The sequence below is a fragment of the Larimichthys crocea genome, chromosome VI (assembly GCF_000972845.2).
Source record: "Larimichthys crocea isolate SSNF chromosome VI, L_crocea_2.0, whole genome shotgun sequence".
NCBI lineage: Eukaryota > Metazoa > Chordata > Actinopteri > Sciaenidae > Larimichthys > Larimichthys crocea.
The window spans coordinates 20,398,717-20,423,427 of record NC_040016.1 but is presented as its reverse complement, the minus strand read 5'-3'; the positions used below and the strand labels follow the sequence as shown (position 1 = coordinate 20,423,427).

At 43.2% G+C, this 24,711-nt stretch overlaps 1 protein-coding gene across 7 annotated transcripts in view; it reads right to left on the bottom strand.

Annotated features, from left to right (window-relative positions):
* Window positions 1-23,594, bottom strand: part of chd6 (chromodomain helicase DNA binding protein 6) — a 110,851-nt gene extending 87,257 nt beyond the window's left edge. For 4 of the 7 annotated variants that reach the window (XM_027279689.1, XM_027279693.1, XM_027279695.1 and 1 more), the window contains exons 1-2: window positions 22,756-23,180; window positions 4,894-4,943 (exon numbers count right to left, since the gene is read on the bottom strand). In XM_027279689.1, coding sequence (XP_027135490.1) covers window positions 4,894-4,923 — 30 coding nt within the window. In that variant the 5' untranslated portion in view covers window positions 4,924-4,943; window positions 22,756-23,180. The other 3 variants (XM_027279691.1, XM_027279690.1, XM_027279694.1) reach the window with 3 other exon arrangements.
* Between the last annotated feature and the right edge of the window lie 1,117 nt (window positions 23,595-24,711).

Sequence of the window (24,711 nt, the reverse complement as noted above, 5' to 3'; positions counted from 1 at the left end):
AATGACAGAAGTCAAGCAAACACAATCACCTCCAAGAAGACGCGAGCACCAGAGGGCTTCTATTTGTCCAGAGAGTTACAACACACACCGCTCTGAGAACACACATCCATCTCTGCTGCTGCCCCCATCTCCTCTCAAACAACCGACTGTACCAGCGCAGAGATGTTTCGTTCATGCCAGGAGCTCATGTATCATCTCTGCATTACTGTCATTCTTTAAACATTCACAGACAGATATCAGTCCCTGTGTCGCGCTGACGTTATCGCTCTGTTGTTTCGAGATGTGGCAGGCAGATAACCAGATAACTCGATGGCCACTTGAAATGTAGATGAGATACCAGATACGCCCCATCGCCGCATCAGTGAAAATCTCATCACTTTCCCCTTCTGCACACACGCTGATACAAACCAAACAGCACACTCCACCACTCCTTCACTCTGCCCTGACATGCTTTGTTACAGATCCTCTTAATCATCGTGTTTCCATGTCGTACTGTAGGCTTGCCATCGTTTAAACTGTGGATGCAACCAAACTTTCCCGCCGCAGAGACGATACAGCTCACGCGATTGAGGGAAATGATCAATAGGGGCCGGTATTATACTGAAGGACAAGCTCGTAAAAAACTTTCTTTACCTGATATACTATTGATTTAGGAGCTCACCCCGATCAAGCCTTGAGCAATTATTCTACACAAGTCGAATACACAGACTAATTAAAAACGCAGCGATCAACAACAACACCTACAAAACCTTTGTGAATCGAAATCAAGAGGATCAGATGACCTTAAACTAGTTTCAGCAATGAGAATCTGATTTAATAAGACCGGCCTGCAGGCCACATCCAGCCTGCCAAAGCTTCCCATCAGGCCACTAATAAAAGTGTTTTAATATTTATATATTTACAGTATTACAAACTAGACATCAGTGGTGAAAAATGCAGTATTAAGTTCCTCCTAATGCAAGCCAAGCATTTTCCTACTGCTGCAACTTCACATTAAAAGCATTCGACTGACGAAACACAACAATCATTTTTCGGCACTTTTGACAGCGGCTCGGTTGTAAGTGTTGCAAGGAGTGATGAAACAAGACGGAGCAGCCACCGTCAGATGAAGCGGCAGCAGGCGGCACGCAAACTACTTTCACTTTTGCTGTTTGCAGACAAATCGGATCACAGATGCTCAAAGAACAACAGTTTGTCTGGCTGTCACCAGAATTCAATGACGGTTACTCAGACCGTTAAACTGAGGTTGAAGTTGAAATACTAATTAATATTTCCTACCTACACATCAGGACCCCATTTCTGAAGAATTACAGATTTGAACCATCAGTCCTCAGTGAGCTGCCTCCATGGAGGAGCTCTGAGAGCATTTTCTAGTTAAGTATCTAGTTATCATTATTGATTTCAGATGTTTTCTTTGGAGTCTGCTCACACAAATGTAGGCTGATAAGAGTGTGAATAAATTTGACAAGTTCTCTGGTCCACAGTGATGTTGGTAGCTCTACTTGCAGATTTTAAAGAAGGTTTTAGAGGTTTAGAAGGAAAGTTTGACCACGTTCAACATCCGAGCTTTGACTTTTAATTACCACTACAGACAAAGCAGAGCTGAAGTTGACGGGAACGTCATTAGTTTTGCAGGAATTTGGTCATAATGCAAAGTACTGGACAATAATTCCTCCTCTGGACACCATGAAAAGAAATATAGAATTTCATGGTGTTTCATCGAAGAGTCATCGACATATTTCATTAAAAACCAAACATGTGGAACTACGATGGTGAACCATGAAGGTCTGACACAATCAAAGGCAGCTACAGATGTGGGGCTGCCACAAACGATTATTTTGATAGTCGACTAATCACCGATTATTTTTTTCGATTAGTCGACTAATCGGATCATACGTAAATTGATTGTCTGGGAGAGGGGCAAGTGGGCGGGCGCTGTAAAGCTCAGGGACGGAGCCATGAGCCACCTTCGCCCCCGAGTGTTTCCATGCCGACCCAGAGCCGCCGTGGAGGAAATGCGCGACAGGTCCCACGAGCGGATCCTCCCGCACCGTGCAGCCGTCCCTGACCCGTCGAGTTGAATCCTCCGGGCAGACTGCGGAAGTTGCGGAAAAATCACGGTGATTGGTTAAAATTGCAACACCGCCCTGAATTCACGGGGATTCACTGAAGTTGCGTTGAAGTTGCAAATCGCAACATCGTGAATTCCTGGAGGGTCTTATAATGGTATCATTTACGGTGCAGTCAGGCCTGACGCCGATTACTACTACTGCGCATGTGCATAGGGGTGTGTGTGTGTATGTGACAGAAAGGTAGACGCGGCAGTGGAAGCTGCAGCCGCAGTTTTGAGAGACAAGCAAAGTAAAAAAAATTTTTTAAAAACGATGCGTCGACTGTTAAATAAGTTGTCGACGATTTTGTTAATTGTGACTAATCGACTAATCGCGGCAGCCCTATACAGATGGCACTGCTGGTGTTTATTCCTCAAGAAAAACTTCACTGATAGCGCAGTTGGACATTCAGAGCAGCCTTTTAAAGCTCTACGTCGCCCTGCTGACCTGAGAGGTGGACGACTCTCTTCAGAAGATTATCAGGTAACTTTCAACCTTGATGTAAAAAAAATAAATAAATAGCTTTTAAAATTTTAATGCATCAAATTCTTGCACTGCAACTGTCACAAGTGCAGTGAGTCACCAGACCAGTGAGTAAAAAAGAAATCATGTGCTCTATTTGTACAAATGTGCTGTTTGCAAAGAGAGATTGTGCCTCAGAAAAACGTGTCCTCCGGGTGGTTCTTTGTGGGTTTTATTCTTGTTTGCTCAGAGTATGTAGGTAAAGTGCTGGAGAAGGGTAAAAAAATAAATCTAATAATGGAGATGGTGACGATGGATGATAAGGAGGGAATGATCATGTTGTTTCTGTTGTGACAGCGCTAGCCCCCCTGTCACTGCAGTATGGAGGCCTCGTGCTCAGCTGAGAGACTGCTGTGTCACCTCGCACTTAGAAAAACTCTGACTCATCACTCCGCGCATCGGCCTGACTCATAAATATTACAAACAGCAAGCCGTCATCGAAATGCAACCAGGAATAAAAACCTTGAACAAAACGCTTCGACGAAACAGGCGAGAAGGTTCGAGGACAACCCGGAACGTGACGCAGGCTGTTGGTTGTAAAAAGAAGAACACACTCTGGGCCAACAGAGGCTGATTGAATATCATCAGACATATTCTATCGCAAGACTTTGTGTTGTGAACCCCGGAGGCACGGATACATGTAATTCATTCCTATTGGCTGATAACTGTAGTAGATGATGTAGTAGATGTTTCTGACGACTGATTTTTGCTTCGACTAAACAGAAATTTAAACGTCGACGAGTCTGAAAAGTTACTCTTGCGCCATATATCCTGTTACGTGCATTTGACCTGAGGGCAGATTGTTATGTTGTCAGGATTCAGTCGTAAAGTCAGTCGACGTGTTGGTGGTCCAAAATCAAGACGCTGTTCGTGTTATTAGACGACGAGAGAGAGAGACGCCTCTCATGGCTGCTTGATTGTTGTGAGATAACTTCATACATGACGCGGCGATCACGTGGAGTTACCGAGGAGATAACGTTACAGCTTTCAGAGAGCAGGTAAGCTTTAAAAAAATTAAACATCGGCAGTCGGTCAGCATGTGCGGCGAAGCCGACAGGGATTTTATGATGCGATTGATCGTTTCTCACCACATAATGTCATCATAAGTGACCGTACTCTGGTATTTTCTTGTCAACGGCAGATCCACCACCATCTTTCCTCTGGATAGTTCCATCAGAAATCGCCGGTAGCAATTGAAATCGGGTTGTGGAAATGCGCTAGCAGGACCCAAAGCGGACCACAGTAATGAAATGTTAAGACTGTAACTAAAAAAGATGACCTGCTGCGGCTGCAGCCCGGCTAGCAGCGGGTCTTCGTAGTATCTTACAAAATAATTAGTTTAACTGATTGACTAGTCGACCGATCACGCACATAGACAAAGGTTACAGTGTGGGACTCTGAACAAAAACTTCAGCGTGTGGATGTTTTTGTTCCATTGTGAGAATTTGCAAATGTAATCAAATGAAAAGCAGAACAGTGCAGCTGGTAACAAACAGGGAGTGAGTTCATACACATCCACACGTCTGTTAGGACTGAAAACAGGAATGTTTCCTGTGCTGCAGGAAGCTACATTTGGAAACAAGTTGCCGGGTCTCTGAGTTCAACATTAGTGTTACTGAATGGATCTAAAAACTACACCACGATCTTTCTTCTTCCTTCTCCTTACACACGATAGACTGCTGTTGATTAGGAGTGAGGATATTCTGAAGCGAGTCTTCCTAATCGATTAGCCGAAGAGTATGTAACACTTTTAAGGTGGTTTCAGGCCAAATGTGTAAGAGCAAACACATAATCCAACAAAGACAGACTACATCAGACAATGACAACACTTCTCGCTAGGAGTCCTGTAAGAACCAGCGCTAAACTTACAGAACTTTATGAATCAATCAAGAAGAAATGAACTTTCATCCACTCTTCTGTACAGTAAAATTCCAGCTGCCACAACTGTCAGCGCCCAGGAGACTGCAGCCGCTCTCTCCGGCTTGATAGCACTCATCTTTACCAGTGTCCTATATTACAGAAGCCTCCACTCATGAATGGGAACAGTAACATAGATCATAGTTGCCCCAGGATGTGGGGTTAAGCTGCATATCAAAAGGACTTGTAAATATACTGCACGTCCAAAAAAAAAAAGCCTCACACTTTGTACTAAAACTTACAAATTGAGTTTTATTTAGTATAAAAGCTGCTGTGTGTGTAAAGGTTTTTATAAATGACCTACTTTTAATCAAGTGTGTGTGTGTGTGTGCACAATACAAACCTGCTGCTTGTCCTTCTTGTGTATTTTCATCTTCTATTCCTTCACTGCATCTGTTAAACACAAAAGGACATAATTCATCTTATTTAAAGACAAACAAAACAAACAGCACCCCACCACGGTGCAGCTGCGAGTTTTCAAAAGCAGTTAAATTTAAAACGGAATATTTCATGAGCCGTTTCAAAATAAAGTCAACAAACAGGAAGTGATGAAATCATTTAAAGAATTATGGTTACGCTTTCAACTTTTATTCAAAACGATGATCTTAGTAACCCATATTAGGAGACAGTTTGCCGTGCCAAATGTTTTCCTCCAATAACCTTTTTCACATTCCAGTTGCACACGTTCACTCCAAGAACAACTACAGTCGTCCGCTGTCAGTCACTGAGAGGCTTTAAACAGGTTTATTACTAAAAAGAACACTTCAATATCAGGACAGACGTGAAGGCAGATTATTTTATTTCCCCCCCCCTCTCTGTCATCGAGGCTGAAACTGCTGTTAAAACAAAAAAGGCAGAGATGAGAGCCCGCGACGTGCAATTCTTCCGTTTGAACTGAAAAGGGGAGGCAGATGAGAAGCGATTTCGCTGTTTTTGGACGCTCCGTTTTTAAGGTGTTTTCAGACTGTCAGCGAGTTAATGCTTTGTCGATTTATTTCGCTTCAGGAACGTTCAGAGAAACAAGAGATCTTCTAAAGAGAAGATGACAGATTTAAAAAAAAAAGGTAAAAACTCCAGCAACACTTGTAGTATTAAAAGCAACTTTATTGTTGCCTTCAGTACACGTTGGCCTGACAATAAGTTGTCTTGTATCCAAGTGTTGCTGGAGTTTTGACCGCTGGATGCTGTAAAAACAAAGCCACACAGCTAGGTCCAATCTATGCAATATGCAGTATATATAAAGCACACAGCTAGGTCCAATCTATGCAATATGCAGTATATATAAAGCAAGAACAACGGTTATTAAACCTGAAACCACCTGTAGAAAATAATACAAAAATACTTAATACTGCACGGAAATTTTCTAAATGTATCCCGTAGCCTCGGTGTTCATGGAGCACATTTTTATGCCTCAAACCCGCCGACGTGAAGCTGTGTTTATGTTGGTGCATTTAGAAGTTCTACTCAAAGGCGTCACAGGCGTTCATCAGTGGCCGCTGATGCTTTTATCAGACATTATCTGTTATCCATTTTCGATTCCCTTCCTGAAATGGGGAACAGAAAGCCGGAAGGTGGTCCACTGAGATCTTTCCATCAACAGATTGTGGCAATCTGACAACCGCATCTTCAAACAACGAAACCCAGAAACACATCAACACCTCAGATAACCGCGTGCTGGAAAGTTTCCACTAAAAAGTAATAAATTTAATTAAAAGGATTCAAGCAATGTTAATTAACTGACACGTTCAGCTTGTGATTAAACACTGAAATGGCACATTTCCACCTTTTTACAACATCTGAAACAGCTGTGTGATGATTAATAACTGGACATCCTTGATACGCTCGGCACGTATCACAATACAAAAGAGAAATAAATAGTCCAACTGTCGGTTCTGTATGCTGTTAAAACACTACAGTGCAGAGTATCTTTTTTTAAACTCTGATCATCAAAAGTAGTGCCTGTGTTTCTTATTGTCTTCTCCCCACCAGGACAGATCAAGGAAGAATAGTTACCAGCGCTAATGCAGGACAGAAGCTTCAGCCTTCGCTGAGGTTTCTGCGGAAACGTTGCTGCAGGAGTTGGTTTTCGGGGCTGTGATGACACAGCACAGAGATGTTGAAACAGAACAGTCTCTCACAGCTCCACACTGCATCTGAAGCACTTTTTTTGAAGTTTGCAGGATTGCCAGTGGAGTTGGTTTCATGTGGGGATACTGAGGCGGACAGGACCAAAGCCAATAGAACGCATTCAACTCCACACCTCAAAACATAAACCTGTGTGTTTGGTGTGTCTTGTAAGAGTAGACTAGACTATAAAATTCAACATATTCTATCTCCATTATCCAAATACACGGATGACTTTTGAGTTTCTCTGTCTTTATATACAAGTTGAAAAGTTCCCATCACCTGTTTTGTCTTCACAATATGAGTCAACCAGCAACTTCTGCCCACTTCGGATTATTTTAAGTTTAAAGGAAACACTGTTCTCAGTTCAACTTTCTTGACTTCAGTACAAGTTATAAAACATCACGTTTTAGTTGAAAGGGACGTGTTTTTTGGACTGTCATTGCTAAAATGACTTTGAATACCCACGGTTGCCCACAAAAGATCAGCACGTTGAGATTGCAGGATTTCCCAGGAGTACAAAGCAGCGCTGATGTAAGATGTTGCAAACAAGCTAACCAGAAATCTTTCAGGTGATTTCACACCCATCCTCTTTGGTTCAGTTTAAAACGGATCCTGGTTGTGTTCACCTGGTTGGTGCGGTTTGTTCGGGCTGGTGCCTAAAGCCACAAACCGAAGCAACCAAACAGCCGGACCAATACTGCTTCGAAATGTGGTCTCAGTCCACTTCAAGCTGACTGTGGTGCTGTTTTAAATCTATCTGCTGATGAATGCAAAACATTTGATGACCATGTATCCACATCAACGCAGGTATTTTGCCTGATTAATGGGTCAAAAGCTGTTTAAAAAAATTGCTGTGTATCCTACTGCATGTACAGTTCATTAAAGTTTATTAGGAAAAGGTTTGACAGCGATCCTGCAGTAATAAGCCCTAAATCATTACTCTACAAGACATCCTTTTCATCCTGTCTCTACCTGTTAGTCATTAGTCACAATAACATCGACTAATGATCCTTATAATCAGCAATTTCTCAGCGCGATCTTTGTGACAGAAAAGAACATAGATACCCACACGAGAAGCATCAAAGTGCCGCATGAACTCCTGTATCTTCCGCACGTGGATCCTGATGATGCAGGACGACAATGACCAATCAACCAATAACCAAGTCTCCTGTCAGTCTGTAACTTCATGTTTGTTCCTTATGGTTCGTTGGTAAAATGTCAGTGGTTTTAAAGCCTTGAGTTTGGTAAAATGGTCGGTTGGTTGGTTGGTTTTTCGTATTTCGACAAGAACGTGGAGCTGGTGGGTGACGTACTGCAAGTTGGGCTAGGCTCCTGCCTAGTTTGACAGTTTGATCCGAGCTTCATGAGCCCGGTGTGTTGCGGTAGACGAACTCACTGAGAATTGACAGTCATGAGGTAGATATGGCCTTAAACACACCCTTCCTCTATTTTAATTCTCTAAATGGGACCATAATTTATTTAATGAACATCATGCTTTGGAGGAAGACTTTATACCAGCTACTGAGACCATAAACTCATGAGGAAACTTTATTAGGACAATAAATCAGCTGATAAGCAGGCACATTTTCTCATATGACTCAATACAAACTGGACTTCCTTTTACAGCCAGTGGTGATGCCCCCTGCTGGCCATTAGACACTTAGCACTGGCTTCACTTCAGACGCACTAATTACATACCATCAATGCAAATTAAATTATAACAGTCACTTTTTACCTCAACTCACCCCAAGAAATGATGGAGACTGAGTTACCTTTGTGTCACTCTCTGACAGTCTGCAGGTTTCAATACCTTCATGCTTCCAACATCCATTTTCCTCAGTGTCTAAGTTTCCCGCCACCAGAAAAAGATCCTGAGTGAGTCACTCTTTATTCTGTGTCAATCACTTCGATCTGCCCTTTGCAATTCCATGAAAATCAAAGACTTCTGTTCAACATCAGTGCAAACAGAAACCATCAATGATGATTGATGATTCAACAGATAAAACATAAAGGAAATGACGAGCACTTCATCAGGCAACGCTAATAAAATCTAAGATTATTTCCTTTCTGAGAATGTTTCAAAATATTTTAGAAAGAAAAAAACGCAACTTCATGTCTGGAGGAAGTAAACGAAAAACCTGAGTCATCGGCCACGTGCAACGGAGAGAAGCAGGAAAGCTACAATCTGGTTAACAATAAACATTTGTGCTACAAATGTCAGACTTGTCTAGTCTGGCAGGTTGCCACTTTTAAACCAATAAATTTTACAGCTACACTCGCACACCTGTCTCTACAGAGGAGACAGGTTCACACACACAGGTTCACACACACACACATTACAAGTTATACAACGGAGTTTGGTTAAAATTAAGTTGGGGTTTGCAGAGACCAACTAACTAAGCTTCAGGGTTAAATCAGATCTAACTTCTACTGGCTTTATACACTTCATAAAGTTCTCTTAAAGCACAAAACTCCAAGTCGACCTCACTGTCCCTGCAACAGTGACACTACTGAGACTTGTTAGCTCATCGAATGTCTCTGGATAGATGGTGGAGCTCTCACAAACAGGTCAGACGGTGGGACAGCAACTGGTTCCACGAGGCTGTACAACGGAAACGTCTCACCGCTCTGCCTTAGAGGCGAATACCACGAACATCACGTTACTTCAGAATATGCTGAAAGTGTTTCACCACACACTGTAAGGCTTCAGTTCAGACTGAACATGTTTTTCTGCAGCAGCAGCTAAACGCTGAATAACCGAGTAAGTGGGCGTTCAGACAGGGACAGGCAAACTGGACGCCGGCGGCGTTTTTCAATTCATTTCAGTGGGGGTCGTGTGTTTCCGCACCGGCAGCCCGCAACGCAGGCATTGCCGCAAAAAAACGTCGCCGGTGTCCAGGAAGGAAGTTGAGCCAGATTCAACTTTTGGGAAAACGGAGCCCCACGTCACACTACGGCCACCAATCAAAAACCACCAGCCAACCACCGCACTCCCACACCACCGGTTGCCAGTTTCCCTGTCCCTGTCTGAACGTGGCCTAATAAGTACATAGTGAACTCAACACCTCTATCAATCAAATGTGAACATTAATATCCTTGTAAAGGTAGAATTTATGGCTCAGCTGTTGGATTATATTTGATTTTACAAGTGTAACTAAAAAAAAGAGGCCACATGACCTTCAGAATAAAATCATTAAAGTTAATAATTGATATTTTCCTAATTTCTAACCAGCATGTTACTGCTGTGCTGTAGAGAATTTTGTTTGGGGAAGGAGAAAATTCACAACACAGCTCAAAGAATCCAAATTCAGCATTTTTCCCCCCTCTTCCGTGTGACACAGATCTGATGTTTTCTCATCAGCGAGCAGCAAAAATCTGCATTGGAGTCACATGTTTTCCCTCAGTTCATATCTGGACCGCCAGGATCTGCGGTACAAAATCCGATCCCGAGGCATGTGACCTACATGCGACTTACATTTGGAATTTGTCTGCATCAGTTCCTTCTGATCAAAAAAAAGAAACGACAGGTGAACACATTTATGAATATGCAAGTCCACTCAGCATTTATAAAAGGGCTCAACATTAAGTTTGTCTGCCTAAATGGATCTTTTGTTGTGGAGGTGTGAAGACATTTAGAAACGTATTTGCCCCAATGGACAGGTTAATAGTCATAAACAAAGAAAAAAAACAGCGTGAACATATTCTATATGTCTGAATATCAATTAAGTTTTCAGTTTTTGATTGGCTGCCACTGAGAGGTCGTTACGTTAACGTCAGCCAGGTGCATAGATAAGCTCGGCTTAGTCGCTGAAAAAATGTGTGTTGTGTTTGCTGACACAGAAAGTTTATTAACGCTGATGTAACGTTATTACAGCGTCTTCACAGCAGAGTTGGTCCAGACTGAAATGTTTGGTCAATAGCACCTGCGAATCATCAACGTCGTGAGAAAAGTTTCGAGCTTCGCGACTCTGAAATGAATTTTGAGACTTCTGGTTTGAGGCTATTTCATAGTTATAGTACAAGAAGACTTCGTAATAACTACACTACTACTGTAATATTAATAAATATTATTCATGCATTCATATTAAAGCATATTTCATTTTTTGTGTTAGTGACTTGAGGAAGAAGAGCTACTGTAACACGGCTAATGAGGAACTAAATAAACAAACTGTCATAATTGGTTGAGGTGGTGCTCATTTTGAAATATTTTGTGCAGGCCTGCAGCTAATGATTATTTTTATTACAAAGTATGCACAGCCAAGGACACCTTTCACAATGTTTGTTTAGTCCAATAAAAAACGACAATTATTACAATTAAAAATGAGAAAACTCTCACACTTGTGAAGCTGGAACCAACAAACGAAGAAAAATAAAAAGTTGCCAAGTTTGTCAATTCTACCTGCCTGGATGAGTGAACGCCAAAACCTGCTGTATCCAAACATATTTGGTAAAGACGGGATTTATTGGATGCTGTCGGGTTGCTTCCAACAAATCTTCTCCAACATAAAAAACAGGAAGATGGTGCACTTCAGGTATTTCATTGGAAAATCTCAGGGTGCTGACTATGTTGTACGGGGACACATAACAGGTGCGACAAAGTGCAACGGAGACAACTAAATAAAATTTCCGATCTGCCCCCGCAGCCTTATTTTACAGTGTCTCAGACTCAAGGTGGAACAAATCCATTCCACACATTTCTTTCTGGGGAAGATGCGAGAGAATGTTGCCTATTACCTTGCAACGTCTTCCAGATCTCTGAAGACATTATGCAACCCTTTTCTGGTTGGACAATCTTCAATGAAAAGTCAAATCTCTCATGGCTTTGGTCCGAGAAGAATAACAAAGAAGCATCTTTATAGTTTGAGATGGATGGATGTGGTCTTAGGTTGCACCATCAACAAAGTCTGACAGCTGTTTTAACTACCTCACCCAGGTTTTTATCTGGCTGCCAAATTATTTTGTCTCCAATAACCTGAGTCAAGGAAACCTTGTGTACCAAAAGAAACAACAAAGAAGGTGCATGGTTTGTACGCTGGTAATTCAAGCTCAACCTTAGATTTTTATCCAGGTAAGAAGAGATTTTTATCACTGATTGTATATATAATATAATATTATCCAGATGTAAGGGAGCATGCTTGTTTGGTACAAGCAACATATTACCATAGTTTTGAGGTTTACTGCCCAACCAGCAGGGTTTGCATAGCGAGTGTGAGAGCGGACGTCAGAGTCGCGGTGAAAGCTCGCAGAGCAGAAGGGAAGTTCAGCAGCAAAGGTAGCTACACACTGGCTGTGCCATTGTTTTTCTATGGGGGGGAGCAGGAATGCATAACTAGGCTTGAAATGATTTAACTTTGACCTTTGTTGTCTCTGACCAAAACACAAAGAAGCTGTATGTGATGGCGTGCAGCACGAACACGAGCAAGCATGACGGCAAAGAGCGGGTGGTGAAGGAAGTTTAACTTTCCCGTCCTACCTCCAGGTTAGCTTATCGTCATCGTGATTATCTTATCATCACGTGAAAGCAGCAACACTGCAGCGAGACCAAAGAGAAGCGACCTACAGTGGCGACCAATCAGACATTCAGACCAGTCAACTGGTCCACAGTCAGTCTGAAATGTCTCTGAAACTGAGGCTAACCAGGTGGATTCATGTACTGCAGAAATAATGCAGTAGTATATTGGTGTCACTGCAAGGTTTATCCAGCAAACACTGTGATTTACAATACTGTGTCAGCAGCACAGAGTAAGAGAGGAGTAGCAGCTTGGTCGACAGTGTATATGTTGAAATAAGTGAAGTATTCCAAGTTGAAAAGTTCAAGTTGAAAAATATGTTTAAGACAGCAGCCTCCTGAGTCCCCTTTCACGGTCATATCACTGCTAAATCCACAAAGAAAAGCTCAAAAATTCACAATATCAGCCCCTAAAATCAGTATAGGTAAATCCTTTATTGATCCGACTCATGTATTTATGTAAAATCATCAATAATTCAGTAAATAAAGAATTCATTCTCTGCACTGGCTCCATCATTCATGCGTTCTTTTCACTTCTCCATCCCCATCAAAGTCTCCACCAGCACGCTGAAGCGAATTCAGAGCAGGTGATGTCAATAGCAGGTCAGCCGGCTTCACCGTGCTTCGCGGAAACAGCAGGTGCTCCTCATGTTTTGCATACCGTGCACATGACATTCAGCAGAATCGCCCTTTTCGCTGCCGAACACGCGGATGATAAAATGGCATCTGTGGCGCGCTACTCTGCGGCAGCAGACACTCCCACCACCTGTCTCGCTGTACCGGCGGAGGGTGACTGCTGCAGCATCTGCACGGAAGTTTAGACCAGACTCTTAACTAGCATCTGTAAAAGTGTGACACTTCATCCTTAAACGTGAAGTGATTTCATTGACTGAAGTAAGGGAAGACTGTCTGTCTGTCAGGGTGATGAGACCAGTGCTGCAAACACACAAACACTTGAAAATGAGAGTTAATATTGATGTGATTCATGCTCATCAAACATGTGCATCAACAGAGAATCGAAAGCTGAGGCCGTCAGCTCACCACCCACACCGAGGGACTCTGGGAAATGCAGTGCAGAAACACCGGAGCAATAAATGCACATACAGCTGGTGAGCCTGCCGGTTAAATGCTTTGGGGCCCGGCGATGACGCTGATGCCGACGCCGGAGCTCCGCTCTGAGAGGCGGGGCTTGTGCGATGTGTGATCTGTCATGTGGGAGGATGCGTCACATGTGGAGGACACGGAGCGAAAGTGAGCACGGAGTGAGAGAGAGAGAGAGTGAACCAGTATGAAAACAGGACAACGCAGCATCACTCGCCTCGTCACTTCATCTCCTGTTGCCATAGAGACACTAAATGACTTTGTGTAATTTGTCAATCAGGCAATTTGTTCCTAAAATACTGCTCGTGTACACAAATAAAGAGACACTCGAGCTCAAGTTTTATCCAGCATTACATTAACATGTTTATCTGTCCTCATGCTGACAACATTCAGTCCAGTCAGTCGACTTCACTGGCAGGAATTTTATTTTAGGAAAGGCTAATGAAGTTAATACCTCGATTATGATAACATCATCGTCATCTAGTGATATTAAACAAATAAACTGCCTCGGTTACAGTACAGACAAAGTGCATCTGTGTTTTATTAAGGCTGCTGGCTCTCGCACACGTGGCTCGAGTCTTCTTTAGGCGGGAAAGATTCTCAGTTTCCTTAAATGGACAGTACATGTGATTAAGTAAATGGACACTGTAATCTATATTACATTACATTATATTATGTTATGTTACAGTTAGGGGTGTAAAGATAATCCGTTTTGGATCGGTTATCCGTCTGTGACCTATGCGATCCGAGTGCACCGGTCCATGGAGCCCCGAACGGTTCAAATGCACCGTGAACGGTTCGATGGCCCAGATATACAGCCACGAATCGGTTACCAGCTCCACTGGTTCACGTTCAAGTCCATAGACATTTATTGCAGTGTGTGAACTCTCACGAGACTCCAGTGACCATTTACCATGTGTGTCAATCATAATACATCCATGGTGTCAATGCAGCAACCAACATGTCGGACAACGTGGATGAGATTTACAACCCATCGCACCTGAAATCGAAAGGTATGGAAATCATTTGGATCCTTAAAGAAGGAGGGGAAGCCAGACAAAGGTCACGCGATTTGCAAACTTTGTAGAGCGGCAATAAAATACTCAGGAGGTACAACGAACCTGTTACTCCAGGTAAGCAAATTGTAAAGGTTATGTTGCCTGAAGTTATATTTTCTCTGTTGGATGAAAAATTTTCTCTTTCTTCTTAGTAACAAAGCGCTTGGGAGATAAGTTGTCAATTTGTACCGAACCGAACTGAATCGTTTAGTATTTTTTATTAATCGTCCCTGAATCGGATCATAGGCTGTGAATCGAGATCGAATCAGTTCGTTTTGTGAGTAAAAGGTTCACACCCCTAGTTACAGGGGTCAAATAGGCCCATCACTACTTTACTCCAGCGGGTCACTACTCGATCTAGACTTGGGTTAGTTTAAGTTTGTGCCGGTCCGGTCCGGTCGGGTGTACGAGCTTAAGTCTGTCTGATTTCGTGCAAAACAACTGAAGCAGCGTTCCAGCCGGTTACATAGAGACAAGAGGCAGTGATGTAAGATTGATGTTAAACCTTCAGTGGATGGTCACTACGATCTGCAGCCAGTTTCAACATGCTTCTGTTCGCCTGGTTAAAGTCACTGCTGCACGCTGTTAACACAAACTCAACACTTCCTGTTTCAAATTAAAAGCCCTCCGGCGTTTCAGTAGACAAGGATCTTATTGTGAAACGTTTGCAGAAAAGGTGTTGTGGAACTCATCCAATCATTATAATTTATTATGATGTTAATAAATGGTAAGATTCAGTATTACCGGCCCAGTCTGGCCTAGCTCAATCAAAAAGGAACATTAAAAACTGTACAGAAGTAATAAGACATAACACATTGAGCCAAACAAGTCAGAAGTCCTGGTCCTAAATCTTCAATTATGACATCGTCTGGATTGAATATGGGGAGCTGTGACACTGACAAATGAATAAATATCATACATTATATACTGCTCAATAAAGTTTTTTTGTTTTTAAGACACAAATGGACTTGTGAATCACAATAATTCAATGTAAGAAATGTGTCACAGTGCGTTTGTCTGAAGAGACAACAAACAAATATTGAGTTACTGCTTCACCCTGCTGGAACCAGCGACACCAGAGGTTCTAAATAAAACACTCGATTATCTCCAATTCGTGTTTAAACTGTAGAGAATAATATTTGAATCTGTGTGTCACCACCTCTTACCCACATCTTTACTGTCACTCCACGTTTCAGAGCAGCAATCTGGCATAAAATGACGAAGAGATAGCATCATTGTGGATTCAAACTCCACCAGTCCCCACCCTAACATGCACTGACCACATGAATCCTAAAGGCGTAACATCACGTCCCAGCAGAGCTTTTAACTTCTGGAAGACGAAATACAGGACAGTTGAATTTAAGCGATTCGTCTAGGTCTTACAACGGATGAACACTGAAACTCGTGTGAAGTGTAAGAAAACAGAGCGGTGAGGTAAAGGTGGAGTGGACGTCTTGATCTTATTTCAAATCCCCCCAAAAAGTGACAGCAGTTTAATCTAAGTGAGGAAGTGTGTGGTGGCTCCTTTTCTCTTTTTTTTTTCCAAGTTTTGTGCCAGGTTGTTTTATCCCAACACACCTGTCACCCATGAATATTGATGCAAGAGTTTGCCGCTTTCAGAAATGAAACAACCGTCTGCTGCAGCCTCACAAACACACAAACAAACACACACACACACAGTGTACTGTACAAGGAAGTCCACATCTGAAAGTGAATAAAGAACAGACAAACTCACCAGCCACACAACCAGACATCCAGAAACGTTCGTCTTAGGGTGTCAGGTTTGGTTACTTTTGGCCGACTCCCATTAATCTGTAATTAACGGGTAACTAACTAACTTAATTTGTGAGGAAAAACGCAAAACGACATGAATCAGAAGAGGCCATGACAGACGGAGGAGCGCGCTGGACTGGTAACTGGTTTGAGAAGATTAAAAACCAGATTGGATATGAAGCCAAAGATCTGGACTAGACCGGTAATATCAAACGTTACCACGGGGTGACTCAGCCACTGCCTGAGAGTTCAAGTTTTCCGGCAAATGTTTCACAATAAAAGCCTTGTTAAGAAATGTCTGTCCACTTTAATCTGAAAGGTAAACAGGAAGTGTTGAGATCAAAACAAGGCTTCATACCTCACTAACATAGCAAACGTTGGAACATTATACATTTGCCAAATGTTGATATTAGGGCTGCCGCGATTAGTCACGATTATGTCGACGAACATAATCGTGACTAATCGACTAATCACCGATAATTTTTTCGATTAGTTGACTAATCGAAAAAATAATCAGTGATTAGTCGACTATCAAAATAATCGCTTGTGGCAGCCCTAGTTGATATGTAGTGATATCTAAAAATATTCTTACGGTTGCACCGAGGCGTCTTCTTTCAAATTAGAGCTGAAATGATCAGCCGACTAATCGATTAGTTAATAGATTTTATTTTTACAATCGGCAAAAAGTGCCAAATATTTTTTTAGTTCCAGCTTCGTGTCGTGTGAGATTTTCTCCTTTTCTCTGACTTATATCGTTGGAAATTTAATTTAGGATTGATGGCAAAAAAAAAAAAAAATCAATTTGCAGAAATCACCTTGGGCTCCAACATGACGGCATTTTTCACCTTTTCTGACAGCTCATCTGCCAAACCCTGAATCAGGAAAATAATCATTCCAATTAATCAATAATGAAAATATCTTAAAGGAGCAGATCTATTTTAGATAAGCGCATGTGTCTGTTATTCTTTCACTGTAAACTTTCTCCCTGCGGTTTCATTATTGCCGGTGGGAATCACTTCCAGAATAAATAGCCTCCAGATTTATTTTTATCACCTGTAAAAAAAAAAGTGGGTGCCACGGCAGACTTTACTCAGCAGCCGCAGACAGAAATCCTTCTCGGCTGTCTCGGAGACCCGTTCTCTCTTCAATGACCTTATTCCCTTCGCTCAACCACTTGCCCTTGCACAAAAGAAGCGGAAGAGCCCAACGGTTGAGAACCGTCTGAGAACCATCGGGAGGCGACGAGCGGGAGCAGCCGGCTGTGCTAAAATCAGACCAAATTCAAGCCCCCACCTCCGCATCCTTTTACAAACGTGTGTGTGTGTTACCGTGCACAAAAGAGGGGAGAGGGAGCACGTCTTTAAAATGGAACACGGCTCCTCCTCGCTCCGTCCCTGCTTTCAGCTGTACGATGCTCCCACGAGGGGGAACAAACAAAGGAGCGGACAGTGTTTGTCAGTGGCAGCCTGGGTTACAACGCAGCGAGACTCCGGCTCTCGTTTATTAATTAGATAAATCAATGATCACCTCCAAATCTCAACCTCTGCAGCATCTACCTCTCTCCTCGTGCCAAGCATCCGAGCTGACCTAGTCGGCTGCTGCTGTGACATTGACATATTTAGAGTATTGTGTGCTATATTTAAGGTCACAACTGAATCCTCCAGCTCCCCCCCACTCATTCAAACCGCCGTCTGAGTTCTTCACAGCCACAAAACACAAAGCGAGTGAGGAGGAAACGAGGAGGGCCATACCATTCCAACTAATTGGGACGCTAAACGAGACACTAAACTATGATTCACCCCGCCTGCTTCGAGCAAAATTTCATCCGTCTCCACCCACAGACGTGACAAAAACCATCTCCTTAACGACAGTGTGTATTTCAGGAGAGCGTTCTCTGCCTGGGTGAAACGCGGCGTGTGAACTTGTCACTTTACAGTATTTCTGGGTATTGAAGTTTAAAACGTTTCACACGGTAACCACCGACACTGGCAGCTGAATGCCGAAGCTGTGGAGGGAGTGTGTGACGCTCGAAGTTTTGCCATTATCAGGAGCCTGAGAAAAGTTTGCATAACTTCACCGCACACATGTAAAGCACTCTGGATGCAAGTAAAAGGCTTTAATTCTTCTATTCGATTATTCTTCTGTTATTATAAGCTGAACTTTTGTAGCTTTGTTTGTAAACACCGAATCACTCAAGCGATGATTACACCGACCTATTGACATTGTTCCATTTTCTGGTTGACTCAACTATGATTCAAACCATCAATACAGGTTTAAACTGAGATGACAACCTGACAAACGAAAAAGGTGTTTGATGGCATCATACGCCGAGAGATATTGGTTTGGACCGAGCAGAACTCTGCTCTGTGCTGCCAAGTATTCAGCTGTAGATTAAGTTATGAATAAATTAGTCAGCATGTTTGCTTTGTGATGTAACAAAGTACTTTAATTTGCTCCGTGTAGGATTTGGCGGCAACTAGCGATGAGGCTGCAGACGCCAGGATTTGCCGCTCTCTCTTTCTATGTTAAAGAAATTCTTATTTTTAGGTGATTACACACCAATGAAAACACACTTTATATTATATTTCTGCCAATAGATGACGCTACATCTTACACACTGAACCTTTAAAGCAAAAAATAAAAGAAGAAGTACAAAAAAACCTGTTCATTCACAGACTACACAACCACTCAAAGCAGGCTTTGAGCATGTTGTGTGTTAACACTGGGGGGGGGAAAAAGACTAAATTAAGTCCAAACAATCCATACGCATACTAAAAACAAAACTAGACTCATGAGTGTGTTTTCATGTACACTATTCTCCCACAGTGCAGCGTAAGGAGCTGATCACGACCTGTGAAGGGAAACAGCTCCAAGAAACCAAATATCAATTATCTTTTTAGAGGTTTAATTGTGGTGCGTCGTGTGGAATTGGGGCAAAGCTACAGTGTCTTTTTTATATATATATATATATATTTGTGTTCTCAGAATAATCATAATGAGCCTTTCACTGTGCGGGCAGAGCAAACCAAACATGTGACTATGTAGTGAAACTTTAAATACTGACATCCAAACTTCAGTCCTCCTGCACTTTGAAACAGGTAGTTGTCATTTCACGTGTACCGGCTGAAACAAACCCGTAACGCTCGGCGCTCGTACGCACTCCGCGGTCGCTTATCGTTAAAATCTATAACAACACAACCGCTCGTCGAGATAATAACGTTCAGTCCTGATTGATGCTCTCACAGAGGAATTCACACAACTATGCATTTATTATTGATCTTTGCCGTTTGCAGTGCTGTTGAACTCTGGACTGTATTCGGAGGCGGGGTTGTTTTTTTTATGTTTTTGCCCAACCCATTCAAAAAATGAGAACACGTGCGGATGTAACGCAGCCCGGAGCAATAACACTGCAAACTACCAACTAGGTAACTAGTGATTAACATGTAAGTTCAGTTAAAACATCTGTGACAGCGTCAACACCTGAAGAGTTAGAGTCTTTCTAAAAGAGTAAAATAAAATAATAATACAAGTTGTTATTGCTATAAAGTGTTTACAATAACTGTTTATCACTCATCACTTCATTGCAAATGTAGAGAAAACACGAGTTTTCTTACAGTATGTTCGGACATCTTTGCCTTTGCATTTCCACACAACAGGTGGCTCCTGAAAGCCTCTCCCGTGAGACGTTCAGGGTCACACTGTCGCCCCAAGTTACCAGTTTCGGGCTCAATTCCTCCCTTTAATCATCACAAAGTTTAAAGCCAAACTTTGTCTGCTCGAACGTGGACAACCATAAACAAGTATTGCAACTGAATATCACCTCATAAATTATCAGCAGAGTAACGCAGTGCTGGAACAGAAAGGTCACGTGCTCAACGCCAATGCTTCGATGTTTTCTCTCCAAACAGAAAACATCTGTATTTATGTTGCATGAGTATGAACAGATGATTATTTTTTTGAATGAATGTAATATAGCAGAAGTGGCTTAGTGTGTTCTAACATACACAAACCGTATCAGTGTTGTCTCAACAACAGAGAACGGGGACAAAAGTTGTTGTAAGGGTTTTTTTTTTTTCCTCCTCCACCCTACTCGCCCACCTCAAGCAACTTCTTCTGAACGGGGTCAAAGTGCAGCAGCTCTGCAAACAGGCGGTAAAAAGGTGTAGCACGATGACTGCACACACACACACACACACAGGTCCACTGGCATCTTCAATCAGCCTCGTCTGTCTGCACAAGACAGACCAAGACGAGCTGGCTCAGGAGGTACAGCGGGTCATCCACGAATTAGATGATCGCTGGTTCGATCCACAGCTCGGTTCAGCACCAAAAAATTCCTCCCTGGATAAAAGCCAGAGACTAAATGTCAGTGGAACATGCAGAACACAACAAGGCTGTAGAGACGTTCAACTGCTGGACCACCGTCCCACTGCAGCATCTGGGTAGTGTTGGGAATCGAACCTGCAACCTTTTTCTTTTTTTATATATAGACAGTTGAATGCAAACTCCATCTGCAGGTTACAGATTACTGTAGCCAGACCGGCTGCGAAACTCTTGACCCTTAAAGTCTGATTATATAACGAGGACTGGGAATCGAACCTGCAACCCTCCTCTGTGGCTCTTCCTGAGGTTTCTTCCACCTTTTTTCCCCTGTTAAAGAGTTTTTCCTCACTCGAACCGAGGGTCTAAAGACAGAGGGTGTCATTCCCTGTACAAGATTGTAAAACCCTCAGAGGAAAATGTACTTACAAATAAAATCTGATTTGATTTTTTTATATATATCTAGACAGATGAATGCAAACTCTATCTGCAGGTTACAGATTACTGAAGCCAGACCGGCTGCGAAACTCTTGACCCTTAAAGTCTGATTATATAAACGAGGACCCCGGGGTTAGTGCTGGGAATCAAACCCCCGACCTTGTTTCAAGACAGATGCAAACTCCAGCATCCTGACATCCTGTATATCCAAACACTCCTGACCCTCTAAGGCAGTGGTTCTTAACCTGGGTTCGATCGAACCCTAGGGGTTCGGTGAGTCGGTCTCAGGGGTTCGGTGGAGCCTCCACCCTGGAATTTTTTATACCATTTGTTACAACATATCTTTGTGAGCAATCGTTTTCGAGGATGCTGGACATAAAAACTAAGAAAAGGAACAGACTTTGCTGTGAAAATGACATGAGACTGGCACTTGCCAAGGTGAAGCCACGCATATCTGAACTGGTCTCTCAAAGGCAACAGCAGAAGTCACACTGAGGTAAGTTGTTGTGAGTTCATGCACTGTGTTGGTTTTGTTATTTGAACAAGGTGATGTTAATGCACGGTTCATTTTGTGCACCAGTAAAAAAAAAAAATCATATTTTATTTTTTTACTAAAGAAGGGTTCGGTACCTCCAACAAGGTTAAGAACCACTGATCTAGACAGATGAATGCAAACTCCATCTGCTGGTTAGAGATTACTGAAGCCAGACCGGCTGCGAAACTCTTGACCCTTAAAGTCTGATTATATAAACGAGGACCCCGGGTAGTGCTGGGAATCGAACCTGCAACCCTCCTCTGTGGCTCTTCCTGAGGTTTCTTCCACCTTTTTTCCCCTGTTAAAGAGTTTTTCCTCACTCGAACCAAGGATCTATAGACAGAGGGTGTCACTCCCTGTACAAATAAAATCTGATTTGATTTTTTTATATCTATCTAGACAGATGAATGCAAACTCCATCTGCAGGTTACAGATTACTGAAGCCAGACCGGCTGCGAAACTCTTGACCCTTAAAGTCTGATTATATAAACGAGGACCCCGGGGTCGTGCTGGGAATCGAACCCCCGACCTTGTTTTCAAGACAGATGCAAACTCCAGCATCCTGTATATCCAAACACTCCTTCACAAAAATGATAATAATCAGAATCTGTGCAGTTATTCCTTTACAGGTGTGTTAGCTCACACCTTTGTCTCCTTACACCTGGCCAGGTGTGTGTGTGTGGACAAACGACTGTCAATGCACAACTGGCATGACTCATTATGCACACACACACACACACACACACACACACACACACACAGCTAACAGGCTACAAATGTTTTGGGGGCTAACACAGCCTTAGCAGGGGGCTAACACACTGCTAGCTCAGCTAAAAAAAGCTCCAGAGCTTAAAAACAAAAAAAGAAAAGACGGAAGAAGAAGTTCCTATAAATAAAAATACATAACAAAAGAAAGACTACACTACACACAGACACACACACACCTACAGAGACACGGAGACATTGTGTCCTATTTCACGTTAGCACCCCGTTGCTAACGAGCTAGTAGCACGTTGCTAGCGGTGTAACGTCATCCTGGTTTATTATAAAAACACAAAAGCAGCTCCCACACGTGCGGACTCGAACATCTCCGGTAAAAACAAACCTCTCTCTCTCTTTCTTTCCTCTCTTTCTTTCTCTCCTTAAACCCCCTTAACCAGACGTTAACGTTCTAAACCAACCGTTAACGTTCTAAACCAACCGTTAACGTTCTAAACCTAGCCGTTAACATTCTAAACCCAGCCGTTAACATTCTAAACCAGCCGTTGACATTCTAAACTATAACTATAACCTCCTTTTTTTTAGTGGTGGACACACAACAACCACCAACAACAACACGCTCACCTGCTTCCCTCCGCGGCGGACACACACGCTCCCTTCACCGGCGGCACATCTCTACCTCCTCCCGGGGGTGAGAAGCCCCCGAAAACACACTGCCGCTTTTTTTTTTTTGCTTTTTTTTTATTTCCAAGGACACAAAATCGCCATGACAGTTTAGAAAAATGCATAAAAAATTAGCAAAGGGGAGGGGAGGGAGGGAGAGGAGATGGAGATGGAGAGGAGGAGGAGGGATGAAAAGAGGAGGAGGAGGAGGAGGAGGAGGAGGAGGCGATTTCTATTTAATCCACATAAATGTGCAAGCTCCGCCGAGTTTATTCAGCCCCGCATGCCGGAGTCCACGCACTGTTTTCCCCGAGTCTAGACACCCCCCTCTCTCCCTCCGTGCCTTCTCCACCTTCACACACACACACACACAAAAGTTAAAGGGACGCTTCTTACCTAAAATGGCCACTGCAGCAGCCAAATGTTTTTTTATTTTTATTTTTAAATCAATCTGCTGGAAGTTTTTCAGCAGCAGCAGCAGCACTGGCAGCGGCGGTAGCAGCGGCGGTGGTGTGGCTGCTGCAAGCCAGCCTAACCTTACCATACGGGGATCCAGTAGCAGCTCCGCGTTTCACATTTTTCCATTGGCTGCAGCCTCACGCAGCTGGGCCCGCATGCATGTTTCCATTGGCCCCGCAGCTGTCATGCAAACACGGTCTCTCTCTTTCTCCCTCTCTCTCTCTCTCTCGCACCGGGTTTGTCTGAGAGCTATCGCGGCAGCCCCAAGGCAACACCATTGTGTATTGTGTGTTTTTTTTTTTTGTTTTGCATGTGTGTGTGTGTGTGTGTGTGAGTCGCATTGATGTGCATGTGTTGTTGTTGTGTTTGTGTTCGCCCCTTACCGCAGACTTGCAGGGAAATCCTTTTCCTTCTCGTACCGGAGGGGAAGCTTCCCCCCACGACCGCACCGCACCGCACCGCACCGCACCGCCCGGCTGGCTCCTGCTGTCATTGAAGGAAGGGGAGGAAGGAAAAAACACACACACACACACAAGAAGAAGGAGAAGGGGAGCGTTCAGTTTTTTTTTCCTCCTGATGCATTTCTCCTCTCCGGGCTGCATCCACCAATCATGTCGCCTTTTCTTTTTCCTCCATCATTACCGGGTTTGAAGGGCGGAAGAAAAGAAATAAGACATTCCACGTCTTTTGCAGATCAGGTTGCGTTTCCCGGATGTTGAGTTTTTTTGTTTTGCTGGACTTCATCCGCTTCTTTCCTCCCCCCCAACTTCACCTGTGCAGTCTGGGGCTTGATTTCTGCTCCACTGGTCGCTCCAGTATCTTCTTATTATGATGTAAAACACACAAACGTGGCTGTAGCACTGAGATGCATCAAGTCAGACCACACACACACACACACACACACACAGGCACTAAAAATAAACCCTTGTGTCACATTTTGACCTCCCTAGAGCCTAATGTGGTCAAGAAAACCGGGACTGTCATGATATCTGTGTTAAAGCACACACGGTTCATTGATTCGAGCTCCATACTTTACCTTTAAGACCGTGACACATTAATCCCAACTTAACGTCCACTTGCTAGATTTTCCAGGAGCTTTCAACCACATCACATGCTCTTCATCAGCTCAGAGCTATTCAGCAACTCTCATCTACGTTGACTCCAAAGCGTGGAAGTGTACTGACACCCACTGTTGTTTGACTTCTCACATTGCTACAGTGCTGTACAGGTGTGCTTCAGGGGCGTGTCAGTACACCGTGACATCACTCTCAGGTGTGTTTACAAGTGCAACAAAACACACCTGTGTAGAGAGATTTACTCTACAGTAGGTGAGGAGCTTGGACATTCGGGCATCTGATTAGGATGCCTCCTGGGCGCCTTCCTTCCTTTTGGAGGTGTTCCAGGCTGGTAGGACACCCCGGGGCAGACCCAGAACCCGCTGGAGGAACTACATAGCCA